The following is a 14,403-nucleotide window of genomic DNA, read 5'->3' on the forward strand; positions in this document are numbered from 1 at the left end:
ATTTTTCCTTTACTTGTCCATCCCACGCCCCTGAAACTTGGAATATTCCCAGCACTCTGTTTTGTTTGTGACATTTCCTTCCCCACTTCCTTTTAACCTGACGCAATAAGCAAGAGCAATTTTCTCTCTTCTTAGCTCCAATGGAGTCTCTCTGCTTCAACTAATATTGCATTAGTAGGGTTTGACTTAATTGCACCGATACACAACCGTAACGCTTTATATTGTAACCTATCCATTTTTAGTAATGACGTTTTCGCTGCTGCTGCATATATTATACACCCGTAATCCAGAGTTGTCCTCATAATTGCCCTATAGATGAACCGTAACTGCAGTTAGCAATAGCCGCTAACTTTGCCATGCTGACTATGGGACAGCACGAGGTGCGGCCGCACCAGGAACGCTCCCTCACCTTGCATAATGAACAATGTAACGCTAAGTTGATGCAGGGGCCAATGTATGCAGTGTTCTTTATATTGTAGTCATAGAGACTTCATTGTGTGTATTCCTGTATGCTGTTCATGCGTAATTGTTTATAATAGTTAATTACTTTATGTAATAACCGGGCCCGGCGCCACGAGGGGGCAAAAGGGGGCATTGCCCCCTCAGTTGTATTCTTTGCCCCCTCACTTTGAGCATCATTCATCCATCAAAAAGTACAATAAATGTTACAATTATTAAATAACTTTAAATAATAATTTTCCCTAATACACGTTACTATGTTTGGATCAGATATGTCAAGCAACGGGTAAAAAAAGCCTCAACCCCAAGTGAGATTGTAGTCTTAATGTTAGCGTGTGTGCTTAGCTGTAAACACAGTCGGATGGGTGACCAAAACGTCCCCGTTTTCCGAGCAGAGTCCCCGTTGTCGGTGGCTGGTACCCGGTTGAAACTCCCGAAAATGTTCCCGTTTTTGAACGTGCGTTAAAAAAAATGGAGCAAGGTGAAATCAAATTTTACATGTCAGCAAAAACAGAGTAACAGTGTTGTGCCTTTTTGTAGCGTTAGCGTATTTCTTCTTCTACTACATTCTTTTTTCTTTAATGGCGAATCATTTCCACTTGGAGCATATATCGCCACCTACTGTTGATTTATTAAATGTTTATATTAAATCCTTGTCCTCAGACCAGTGTTTTTGAGGAGCTTGAAGATCAGCTTTTTTACTTCATTTCTTGATTTACTTTCGTATATTGACTTGAAATCCATGTTGTTTGACATCAACAAAAAACAAGACAGACAACTACAGATAGCACCACACATGATGGTTACTTGTTATTATTTAGGGCTGCCTGTATGGATCAGGTTTATACCAAAGCGAGCCCTTTTACTAGAATAATAATATGTTATGTATTATATCAACCGTATTGGTACAATGAACGACATCTAGTGACGGATTTTGGAACATTTATTTGATTTTTCTCATGGCAGTCAGACTCTAGAGACAAACCAGGTGACTTTATTTGAATCTGTGTCTGTCCATTTGGTGTAGTGTTTAATATATAAACCAAATGTAATATTGGGTCAGTCACTTTCTTATGAAATGCCAGGTTTTAGGCCTTGGTCTGAACATTCAATCCTGGAAATAAAAAAATCAACCAGATTAATCTTTCTTTAATCCTGAACTGACTAGAGGTAAGTAAATATGTATAGGAAGAGGAGTTAAGGGATAGAGGACAAAAGGTTATGGTATAATTGAGGAAATCAATGTTAGTCAGTTAACCAAAGTGCAGCCATCTATCTATCAACTATCTACTATCTATTATTAAAGATCAGAGGAAAAGAACAGAATGAGAGGGGTAAATCCAGAATAAAAATAAAGAAGCAAAGAGAAAGCAGTGAGAAAGAAAAAAGCTTGGTGTGTCAATTCATTTTATTTTTCGTTGTTGGGAGAAAAAAAAAAAATGCTTTAGACAATAAGAAATATAAAGTTGACAGTTGAGTTGCTCAGTTTTTTTAGATTGTAGATACTATTACTTTATAACTAATATACCAGGTTAAGAGGCACATTCAAATAAAGATTGGTCTTTAAATACATGTCGTCTTTTGAATTGTTTGTCTAAAGTCAAGGATCTAGAACTGGTACTTAGTTTTAATGATACAGTCTGGTTATTATGCTGTTTGGAGGAGGCCTCACAGGTAGGGTTGCCAACTGTCCCGTAAAATACGGGATTGTCCCGTTTTTGGAAACGTAAGTACCTGTCCCGTAATGAACTGATACGGGACGCACCTTGTCCCGTATTTTGGGGTGGTGGAAGAATGACCGCTCGTTATGGTGATTCTCAGTCATTCGCTCTCTTGAGGACTGCGTGCGCACCTCTCAGAGCCACACACACACAAGCAGGGGGGGCTATCTTGAGCTGTGGGAGCAGCAGCATGCACGCTCAGCTCATTGGTCAATACTCATAGTCATGCAGCAGAGGAGCCAATCACTATAACGTATCGTATCTTAGCAACCGTTTCACCTCCATGCTGCTCGTCCTGCCCAACATGGAAGATGCTGCCGACGACAAGCACAAACAAAACTACCTCCTCAGAGTCCGAAAGTGATGCAAAAAACAACTTTTCTCCTCCTCCTCCGCCGAAGAAAAAGACGAAAAGAAAGAGTTACTACAGAACTGAGTGGGAAAAAGAATACGTGTGGCTAGAAAGCGTAAGGGACGATGTGCACAAGGCAAATTGTACTGTCTGCCGCCGACAATTTTCAGTTAGTCACGGAGGACTAACTGACGTTAAACAACATGCTGCAGGTGAAAACCACATGAAAACAGAGAAGCAAAGGAGAAGCCAGGGAGCCTTGACACAGTTCCTCGTTCGTCCAGCAACTCCAGAGGCTAACTTGGTATGTCAAATAAGGATGTTAATTTTGTATATGAATTTAAATTAAACCTACATTTACAAACATTTTGTTTGGTCAATTTCATACTGCTAAATGTTCAATGTAATTAAGTACCCCAACACTGATACACTGTGATATTTTTTAAACAATATATGATCAACTTAATCATATAATGATGCAAGTAGATGTAATGACTAATATTTATTCATAATCAGAGGTGGTAGAGTAGCCAAAAGTGTACTCAAGTAAGAGTATTGTTGTTTTAAAACAATATTACTCAAGTAAAAGTAAGAAGTATTTTTCATTAAAACTACTATTCACCTCCGGAGACCCAGAAATTAATTGTGTCCACTATAGAGGACACCAAGGGAAAGGAAGGACTGAAGGATGGAGGGAGGAGTGAAGGGAGGTCAGAAGGAGCTAGGGAAAGAAGGAAGGAAGGAGGAAAGATTGAAGGAAGGAAATAAGCAAGTAAGGTAGGAAGGAAGGAGTGGAAGATGGAAAGAAGTAAGGAGGGAAAGAAGGAAAGAGGGGGAAGGATGGAAGTAAAGAAGGAATGAATGAAGTACAGATTTAAGAAAGGAAAGAAGCAAGGAGGGAGGGAAGGAATATATATATATATATATATATATATATATATATATATATATATTGTATTCAAGAGGTGGGTAGAGCAGCCAACCGTATTCTTATTTTAGAACAATATTACTTAAGTAAAAGTAAAAAGTATTTTTCATTAAAACTACTCTTCAAAGTACAATTTATCCAAAAAGCTACTCAAGTAAATGTAACTCATTACTACCCACCTCTGTTCATAATAAAAAATAATGCATACTATATACAACCTATACACACTCAAACAGCTAGTATATACATGTGTAATACATATCAGGTAGTATTTGATATTATATATAATATTATATTACAATGATTATATGTATAGTGATATTTTCTTTTTCTTTTACAGGTAACTGCTGCTGAGGTAGCCCATGTTTATCACACGGTCAAACATAATTTGAGCTATAACTCATCTGATTGTGCATTCAAATTGACCCTGCAAACACTAAGTGACTCCTCAATCGCAAAAAAGATGTCGTGTGGGAAGACAAAAGCTGAGGCAGTGGTCACTGATGTCCTGGCACCAAAGGCAGTTGAAGAGGTACTCAGCCATTTGAAGAGTGAAGTGAAGCCGCTCCAGTTTTCTCTACAAACTGATGCCTCAAATAGAGGCAATCGTAAGATGTTTCCCTTGGCTGTGCAGTTTTTCACTCCAGAGAAGGGCATTGTTAAAAGGCTGATCGACTTTGTTGAAAATGCAGATGAGTCTGCTGCAGGGATAGCCAGTTCAATCCAAAGTTCTCTGGACAAAATGGGTCTAACTTTGGATCATGTGTCTGCATTCAGTGCAGACAATGCAAATGTCAATTATGGCATCCATAACTCTGTCTTCACAAAATTGAAGGAGTCCAACAGCGAGATCCTCAGTGGCAACTGCCATGCACATGTGGTCCATAACACCGTGAAACATGCCTTGGATAAGCTGTCAATTGATGTGGAAAATATTGTCCTGAAGGTGTACGGTCACTTTTCCATCTCTACCAAAAGGAGAGAGACCCTGAAGGAGTTCTGTGAGTTTCTGGATGTAGAGTTCCATGACATTCTGCGCCATGTGGTGACCAGATGGCTGTCACTCAACCCTGCAATCAGCCGCTTGTTGGAGAACTGGACTGCGCTGAAGTCATATTTCATCAGCCTCGGTGATGAATGTCCAAGGCGGCTGCGAGAGTTGCTGAGGTTGCCTGAAGATGCAGCTGGGGTTGAAGAGGAGGCTGATCTTGCAGAGGTGTATCTCCTCTTCTGCAACAATGTCCTGATGCTTTTTGAAGAGTCGGTCAAAAAACTGGAGAGGGATGCCACCACATCTGCTGACCTATATGCCATCATGGACTCTTTTCTGAGAAAACTAATCAAGAGAAGAGATGATCAGTTCTATGGCTACCTCACCAAACAAAAGCTTCGGCGTCTCATTCCATCTGAAGCTAACCTTGCCAGGGAAGAGTTTACAGCCTTCTTAAACACTGCCATCACTTATCTGCAGAAGTGGTTCACATTCTCTCAGGAAAACTGGCTCTTTTACCTGCAGCCACTCTGTCTGACATCTGGGAACATCTCATATGAAGACATGGAAAAGATCATTGAGAAGCTACACCTAGTTGCCAGGTATGTAACTCACACACTGTACCACTTTGTACTTATTCCCTTTATACTGGCATATTATGCACACCACTTTTGTCTTGTATTAATAAAAAACAAAATTATACATAAATACTTCTCATCATACAAATCATGTCTTATTTAAATGCAAACAAATGCACGGGGCTTTTATGTGTTGTTTTTAATATAACATTTTATCAAATGAATTCAACAAGTGTCTCAGTAGTTTTTAATAATGCTACTGAACTGAATTCCAGTTTCATCTCTATTCGCAGGCTCAACCTCTCCATGGATGAGCTCTTTGATGAGTGTGTTACGGCAAACAGCCTCCTCGATCACCTCACAAAGTCAAAGGATGATTGGGAGCTGAAGGGAACAGCTGAGAGGTGGGTAGCAGTTCTCAGGGGCCGGGCAGCTGACCTTCCAAACATTCTGGCTGTGGTGTCCTTTGTCCTCAGCATCCCTTCCTCTACTGGGTACGTGGAGAGGGTCTTTTCTTTGATGAAAAATAAATGGTCAGATGTGCGGAACAGATGCTCTGTTGAACTAATTAAGAGTGAGCTGATTGTCACTCTCAATTATGAAGAGTCTTGCTCAGAGTTTTACACTGCATCTCTGGTGGATAGACAACTCCTTGCTGCTGCAAAAGGCCAACAAAAATACAAGTGGAAGAAATAGGGTTGTGTGACATCGTCTCTGGTTGTTCCATAGGCAGTTTTGGGGTTTGCCAATAGTATTTTTTTTCTGCTTTAATGTGCGCACACACACACACACACACACACACACACACACACACACACACACACACACACACACACACACACACACACACACACACACACACACACACACACACACACACACACACACACACACACACACACACACACACACACACACACACACACACACACACACACACACACACACACACACACACACACACACACACACACACACACACACACAGGTGGTGTGTTTTTCTTTAGTTTACGATTTTGCACTAATCTACTTTTTTCTTTCAAAGAGGCCAAATATGTTTGCACTACATCTCAAACACACAGTTTTTTGTTCAGAAGGTTTATATTTATGTGTTTTGTTCAGAAGGTGTATATTTATGTTTTTGTTCAGAAGGTGTGTTTTGCACTGATTTATTTAGTTATTTAAAGACAACTGTTTTGCACATTTGAAAAAATAAATGATTGAACGATAATCTGTTTCTCATGTCTCATGTCTATAACCTAACTATAACCTCACACTTTGGGTGTTTGACACAAAATTTAGACTGGAATTGAGGGGTTTAACCCAAAAATGGGGGGTTTTGCCGCGCTGCCAAGATGTGTCCCTTATTTGAAACTCTGGGAGTTGGCAACCCTACTCACAGGTAAGAGCACTATAGCTACCATCACATGTACCTTACCTTGACTTAAATGTATTAAACGTATAGTTAAGTGATATCAAAATATAAATAACTAATGTCATGCAAACATATTAATATTTGCTTGATTCCAGTGTTGAATTTAGCACAATTGTATACAAACGTTAAGGGATTTTAAGATTCTGAAGTATTATGCTAAAAACTCAATAACTTAGATTATTATTTATAGTTTTGCTGAATAGTTTCATGTCTGCTTACCTTAGAAACGTAAAATGCCACGGCAGTGTGCAGATGGGGAGCATGTTAGCTTAGCTTGGTAGCTTCAGCTAGCTCTGGAACTTTCAGCTGGGTGGAAGCAGTTCCCGCCTCGGCTCCGCGTCTTTGCCCTTATTTGGAGCAGGCTGGAGTAGGCGGGAGTTGAACTCTGACGTCACTGTCGAGCCGTTAGTGGCCGACTCCGCCTACTAAGGGCTTCTCGGCAACTCTGCAGAATCCTATGGGTGACGTCACGGACCCTACTTCCATTTATATATACAGTCTATGTTTATTACATGATTTATTGAATGACGGAATAGGCAGAACTAACGTTATTCGTCATTCTAGTCGGACCCATTAGAGCGGTGCACCCAGGACCCATTAGAGCGGTGCACTCACTTTCACTGTCCGGCTGAAGCGCGAAAAAAACAAACACTTTTCATCTCGGATCATCAGAGGCTGTTGCATCCAAGAAAGACTGATTGAAACCTACGTTTCGAGAGACTACCACGATAATTGAAGGTGAGTTAAACTATTGTATCCGTGTAATTGTTACAAGGTAAGACTTTAGGTCAGTAAGTGTTGTTGTTGACTAACATTAGTTAACGTAGTGTGCAAAGTAATCAGCGACAGCAAACAGTTTGCTTTCATCATCTGTCATTGCCTTAAATGATGCCGTTTAAAATAAATAAATAATAAAGGGCGGTGCCGGTGTTACCGTTTAACTGGTGACGCGGGGGAACTCGTGACGTTCTATAACGGTAGGAAGGAATGAATGAACTTTATTACAGAATCAGGGTCCAGATAAAGGACAAGACATTACATAGATAAAATACAAGGCATTACATATAATAAATGTCTTTTATCTGGACCCTGAGTCTGTAATAAAGTTTTCATTCATTCATTCCTACCGTTATAGAACGTCCCGAGTTCCCCCGCGTCACCAGTTAAACGGTAACGCCGGCCGTCAGCGAACCGAGCCAGAACACGCTCTGGGAATCTCCATCCACCGGTTTTACCCAATAATAAGTACCTTCCCAGGCTTTGTTGTAGCTGCATTTTCTTTGTCACAGGCTCCATTTTACACCACCAAAAGTGTATCCCGCGATTTCGTTCTATTTTAAGAGGGACACCTGGTCACCCCACTTATATAGTTGTGAAATGTATCTAGCGGTTATACATTTATATTCTGCGTTGCTGAAGTGTTGTCCTCCCCCTTTGTGTTTGCTCTATAGTTTCAAAATGAAGCGAAAAAGGACATTATGTCCTTTATCGCCCCCCCCAAAAAATATGATGAGGCAGACAGTAACACACAGCAGGAAGTGCAGATTGCCACAGAGACAGAGCCGGAGGACTTTTCAGGAGAGACTGATCTGGAAAGTGAAGGTTCAGAGCAGGGAGAGAAAGATGGGGAGTCACAGAGTGAGGCTGAGGATTAAATCGAGAGTGAGACAGAGACAGGGGATAGATCCACAAATACTGGAACATCAGGTTTGTGATTTTGAAAAACAAACGTGCCTGCTTTAATCTTAGTTACAGTTCAAATGGTTTGTCGGAGTGTGTGTGATACTAATTCATTTTCCCTCATGTCATAATTTTTTTTTTTTAACATTTATATTTTATTAAACATTTTCAAAGACAAAAACATACGGACAAGGACATGGCTCACACACATCACAAATAGGACAGGACAATAACATGAAGGGTGGGGGGCAGGGGGATGACAGTGTCAGTTACATTTTATGTATGCATATGGCGTTGTATTTATACATGATTTGCTTCATAATATAGATATACCTATTTTTTCCTCTTTTATTATAAAACAAAAAAAAGGTGTAATAAATAAATAGATACATATATAAATATATATGCACACATATGTACATATACAAACACATACACATCTCTTCCTTTTCTGATTAATTCATCCATTTCCCATTTAATTGAACTTCTTTCATTATTATTACAATAATTTTTCTGTCACTTATTTATTTATATTTATTTATTAATATTATTGTATTTATTGTTGGCAGCCGAGATGGTTTGTGTCCAGGCAAGCCCTTATCTTATCCCAAAGCCTGTTGTCTGGCTTAACCAAATATAACAGGGAGAAAGCAGCTTTTTGTCATAAATCTATTAATATAGATATCTAATTTGTGTTTGTTCATTGCTCTGGTAAATGTTTATATATCATTAATAATGATCTGTTTCAATTATAATAATAATAATAAACATATTTATTTGCGTTATCTTTCTCCACAGATATCAGCAAGTGCAAAGAGGAGCCACCAATGCAACCACACCCTAAATTGTTTCCAAGGACCTGGATGGGCGACCGGAGAAGGAGTTTCAAGGCTGACTGGTACAAGATTCACCCCTAGCTTGAGTACTCCAAAATGTCAGACTCTGCTCATTGTTACGCATGCAGACATTTTAGCCCTCCGAATAGCACAGACAATGTCTGTGACATTTTGGGAAGGAGACTACAGCCTGGGATGCAGACACCCTTATGTAAAGTAGAGATGTAACTGTTCATTGCCTTTATTTTTATATAAATATGATATGGTGTTAGTGCAAAAATGGTACTATAACTTAAGCTAACAGTAATAACTATAAGATCTATCTGAAATAAATAAGTGGAATGAAACAAATACTTCTTATGCGCAATTACTTCATACTGTCTAGTTCTCTTTTTCGTCCTGCATTTATTGTGCCCCCCTCAGAAAATAACTGGCCCCCCAGTGGCCCCCCCAGTGAAATTGGTCTAGAACCGCCACTGAACAGTGGTTCAACTACTTGAGTAAATGTACTTAGTTACTTCTCACCTCTGCTATGAACCTACGAAGTAGATTAGTTTTGTTGTGTCTGTCGGTTGTCTTGAGTTGTCTTGTTTTGTGTTGATTATTTCAGAGACCCAGCCGGAGAAGGAGCCCTGAGAGCAGCATGGAGGAGAACAAGGAGACCCCTGGAGCTCAGGCCAGTGTGCACTTCACCAGCGGCGAAACTGAGGCTCTGGTAAACTGTGGTAACATGAAGAGCCGTCTGGGAGCCGAAAGAGCCGGCTCTTCTTAGTGAGCCGAGTCAAATAATCCGACTCACTAAAAAGAGCCGGAATTCCCATCACTAATACGTAAAGAGATAGTATCTATAAGGGACGGCTCAATTCAAAATTCACACCGCAGTACTTTTCCCACAAAGATTCATGAGATCCCATTTTGGCAATTGTTGACACCAAGATGTCTGCTTGTATTGTGTTGAATGCGGCTGAGAAGTCTAGGAAGAGGGCTCTTGCATAGGTGTGACGTTTATCTAAATGTTTAGTAATGATATGAACCAGAGTAGCAACAGTACCACCCCCTTGCTTAATATACACACAAATATCGCCTCCTCTGGTTTTCCCGAGTTCGCATCCCTGTCTGCTCGAACAAGGGTGAATCCGGGTACTTCAAAGAGAGATTCAGGAATTGTAGATTGTAGCCAACTTTCCTTGAAACATAATAAAGAGGCCTCAAGAAATTCATGACAGTACCTTGTGTATGTCCTTAGTGTGTCCACGTTGTTGCTCAATGAGCACAGGTTTGTGAGAATGATGGATGGAAGTGGTGGCCGGCTGAATCTCCGCCGTAGGCGATTCTGAACGCCTCCCCTCCTTCCTCGTCTCTTTTTCCTGGTGTTTCTAAGCGGCTCCCGAGGGATGTCATCCAATATCGAAGACCACAGATGGCTTGATGTATTCGTAGGAGGCCGATCGCATTGTAGCTCTAGCATAGCCTCGTGGCTGTAGCAGCATAGAAGCCGGGGCTCCTCGCCATACCTTTTCGTGCTGTCACTCAGGTGTCTCTTGGAAAGTTGAATGGCCAGACATGGTCTGCAGAAGGCAAATGTAATCCACAGGATCAAAAGCATGGTCTCTCAAAATGACGTTTCATACAGACACGACAAAGTTTAGACAATAATTAGACCAAAAAAACAAAAACAAAAAACAAGACGAACAGAGCATACTGAGACTCGCAGTGACAGGATGCCGTCTCCCTCTGTCTCCTGTATACCAGGGGTGGGAGTAAGTCATACATGTGCAAGTCTCAAGTTACTGGGGTGAGAGTCAAGCAAGTCAAGTCCTACGAAATCCTGATGAATAACCCCAGTTTCCGCATTTAAATCAGTTAAAAGACAGTGGTTATGAAACTAGAGTTTTATTTTCCACATTAACAACAATGGAGAGTGGGGCTCTGAAATAGGGCTGCTCAATTAATCGTATTTTAATCGCAATTACAATTTTGGCTTGCAACGATTATGAAAACAATTAATCAAAATAAAATGATTATTTTTGTATTTATTTAAAAATATATATATATATTTTGTATTAGTTTTTCAATTGAATTATACTTAAAGTTCAGGGTAGTCAACTGTTAAAAACATACTAGACCTTTTTTCTTTCAATAAATTGATGTTTTCAAAGTAAATGGATAATCGTTTTTTAATAATCGAGATTATGATTTTTCCCATAATCGAGCAGCCCTACTCTGAAATAATAAAACAGGTAATAGGGGCAATTATTGGGGAGTTCAGTGTGTGTATGCGTGTGTAGAGGTGCGTGTGGTTAAAACGTAGAAGCCTGCGGTCGCTCTTTAGCTGTTCTAATGAAGGTAAACACAGTGAAGTAAACGGTAAAAGGCACAGCTCTTTGCAGCTGGTGCTGCTCTTCTCAGATTCTGCTGAGTTACACGTTACTGCCTCCTGGTGCTGCAGAGATTTCATGAAGTGAAGGAGGTTTTCCTTCTACAAAACAGCTGTGGGCAGCAGATACTGTGAGAGTCACAGACATGAATACATAGATCAAGGCAGACTGGTTCACAGACTCTCCTGTTTTGCCGATCCGGTGCTTGAACAAATAACTCTACACCCCTACACAAGTCAAGTCGAGTCTTTTATCAATGTTATTCAAGCAAGTCTCAAGTAAAAAAATATGTGACTGAAGTCATTTGACTCGAGTCCCCCACCTCTGGTATATACTGTGATTAGAATGTTGCTGTATTACTGGATCAAATATAATAAACACAAACAGTTGATAAGTAGTATTTTGTTAACTCAAGGTTTATATTAAGTGAGTTTTTATTGTATTGACTTTCTCTCTTTCTCTGTCCGTCTGTTCTAGAAACCGAAAGGAAAAGAGAGACTTCACAGCTGTCAGCAATGTGACAAATCCTTTACAACATCTGGAAATTTAAAGCGCCACCTGCTTATTCACACAGGAGAAAAAACATACAGCTGTGAAGAGTGTGGGACAACTTTCTCTACAGCAGGTGCTCTCAAAATACATCTCCGTGTTCACACGGGAGAAAAACCGTACAGCTGTGAAGAGTGTGGGACAACTTTCTCTACATCAGGTGCTCTCAAAATACATCTTCGTGTTCACACGGGAGAAAAAACGTACAGCTGTGAAGAGTGTGGGACAACTTTCTCTACATCAAGTGCTCTCAAAGTACATCACCGTATTCACACTGGAAAAAAACCGTACTGGTGTGAAGAGTGTGGGAAAATGTTCACTAGATCAGATGCTCTCAAAACACATCACCGTATTCACACTGGAGAAAGACCGTACAGCTGTGAAGAGTGTGGGAAAATGTTCACTACAGCAGATGCTTTCAAAGTACATCACCGTATTCACACTGGAGAAAAACCGTACTGGTGTGAAGAGTGCGGGAAAATATTCACTAGATCAGATGCTCTCAAAACACATCACCGTATTCACACTGGAGAAAAACCGTACAGCTGTGAAGAGTGTGGGACAACTTTCTCTAGATCAGGTCATCTTAAATCACATCACCGTATTCACACTGGAGAAAAACCGTACTGGTGTGAAGAGTGTGGGAAAACGTTCACTACATCAGGTAATCTCAAAACACATCACCGTATTCACACAAGAGAAAACCCATAGTGGTTTTAACAGTGTGGGAAAGCTTTTTTCTCTGAGTTGAAGTCTGACTAACAGTTGTTTGTTATTATTGTGTTTTCTCTGTTCCAAAAATAAAGTGGCCTTAGAAACAGACTCATAACCCTGCATATTTGTTGTGTTTTGCAGCATATTATAAACATGTCATTGCCTTATTTTTGAATACCATGTTATGTAGTGGTGTATTTGAGGTGTACTGTCCACATCGCAGACCTGACGTTGTGCCGTCAATGTATGCGAAGTGTACAGGACCTTGGTCTCTGAGACTCAAAAAAGCCTTTCTCGCCTACCTGTCCACTTTGCATACCTGAGATCCTGTAGTCATGTATCTGAAGTGTACTCTTCAGATACATGACTGCAGGATCTGGGGTATTTGAAACACACAAGGTCATATCTCCACAATGCACTGGGACTGGAAGCTCACACTTGAACCGTGTAGTGACCACGATATCCATTTGTTTTGTGTGCTTTGTTTGTGATTCACTCGTGGGGCTGACCGAGGAATAGACGCTTGTAGTTTGAGAGAAAAATATAGAAATGTCCAGATGCGAGTGAAAAGTAAGAGTTTATTCCAAAAAAGGCCAAAATAAATAAATGCTTTTAAACAAACTATTTGTCATATAAACTGATACTTCAATGTTAAAGGCACAAGAACCAAGCTGTGACACTTCCAACCAGCAAGGAGAACAGTTTGCTTCAGTCAGCCGCACCAGTAGGCTGCAGCACCTCTCCTTTTATGCTGCAGCACCTCGACCTGCAGGAGTAACGCACTCAAATTAAATAATAAATAATATAAACCACAGAATCTCAGGCTCTGAAAGGTTCTCTAAAAATTATTATATATAATATTTTGGAGTACCACAAAAACAATTATCAAAATGTTTTTTTTTAAAAAGGAGCCTATACAGTTCAGGACTTCTATTCATTTCATGAATCCAGTCATCCATCAATATGAGTTGTGGTGTCACTCATCCTGTCTACATGATATCATCGTGCCATCAGCGGAAGAAGACTCTTTGCCAGGGTGTCTGCGGGGTCTTAAAAAGTAATATAAGTTGATAAATCTATTTAGCGAAAATGAAGGCTATTAAAAAGTATTAAACGGCATTTTCCAAGGTGTTACATTTTGTAGCTTGTTTTCAATAAGTATATAAATTGTCCAAAGAGGTTGTATTCTACAGTCTGCCTGAATGTAATCATTGCGTAGGTGTGTAGTGTGATTCTGTGTACTTTATTTATGGCATCCCGTTGGATTTGACGTCATCTGAACAGGACATCGCACGCTCACTGCTCGATAGCGCGCGAAGCTCCGTTTACGCCGGTTGTTAAACAACATGGTTATGGGGAAATGCAAGTTTGCGTCCAAATGGTTGGAAGATAAGGAGGAAGGACAATCAATACTGTATATTGTCAATGTGAGGTAAAGTGTGTCGCCAATGTAACCGGTTAAAACTCCAAGTGGCGATGAGGTCTTAAAATGTATGGAAAGGGTCTTAAAAAAGTTCTTACATCTGACTTCAGGATTCCTGCATATACCCTGTTTGCTGCTGTCACTCTTCACATTCTAACAGCAGACAGATCTTGGTAATTGGCCTCTCCAGCACACTGGTCTGTGTTTTAACTTTGACAGCTCGAACCAGTCCTTTAGTGTCTGCCATAGCTTCTAGCACTCTTCCCAGGATCCAAGAGCTGCGGGGAGCAGTAGGGTCAACTACCATGACTACATCTCCAGGTTTAACGCTTCTCTTCTCCTTGCACCATTTCTGTCTT

The 14,403-nt window shown here is 40.3% G+C and overlaps 1 protein-coding gene and 1 long non-coding RNA gene across 3 annotated transcripts; both read left to right on the plus strand.

Annotated features, from left to right (window-relative positions):
- Positions 1–4,329: 4,329 nt before the first annotated feature.
- LOC307025347 (uncharacterized protein) lies at positions 4,330–6,414 on the plus strand (the record flags this gene model as incomplete). Its single annotated transcript, XM_079659981.1, has 3 exons — positions 4,330–4,352; positions 4,439–5,053; positions 5,323–6,414. The coding sequence occupies 3 exons, from the start codon at positions 4,330–4,332 to the stop codon at positions 5,723–5,725; spliced, it is 1,041 nt and encodes a 346-aa protein (XP_079516107.1). The 3' UTR covers positions 5,726–6,414.
- Positions 6,415–6,872: 458 nt separating this feature from the next.
- On the plus strand, positions 6,873–11,977 carry LOC307025245. 2 transcript variants are annotated; one of them, XR_013804126.1, is made up of 3 exons: positions 6,879–7,202; positions 8,943–9,042; positions 9,591–11,977. It is a non-coding gene; the product is annotated as an uncharacterized lncRNA (long non-coding RNA). The 2 variants fall into 2 exon arrangements; XR_013804125.1 differs by lacking the exon at positions 9,591–11,977 and having other exon boundaries at positions 6,873–7,202; positions 8,943–9,244.
- The last annotated feature ends 2,426 nt before the right edge of the window (positions 11,978–14,403 follow it).

This window comes from Notothenia rossii (assembly GCF_949606895.1).
Source record: "Notothenia rossii genome assembly, chromosome: 11".
In the NCBI taxonomy this organism is placed as follows: domain Eukaryota; kingdom Metazoa; phylum Chordata; class Actinopteri; order Perciformes; family Nototheniidae; genus Notothenia; species Notothenia rossii.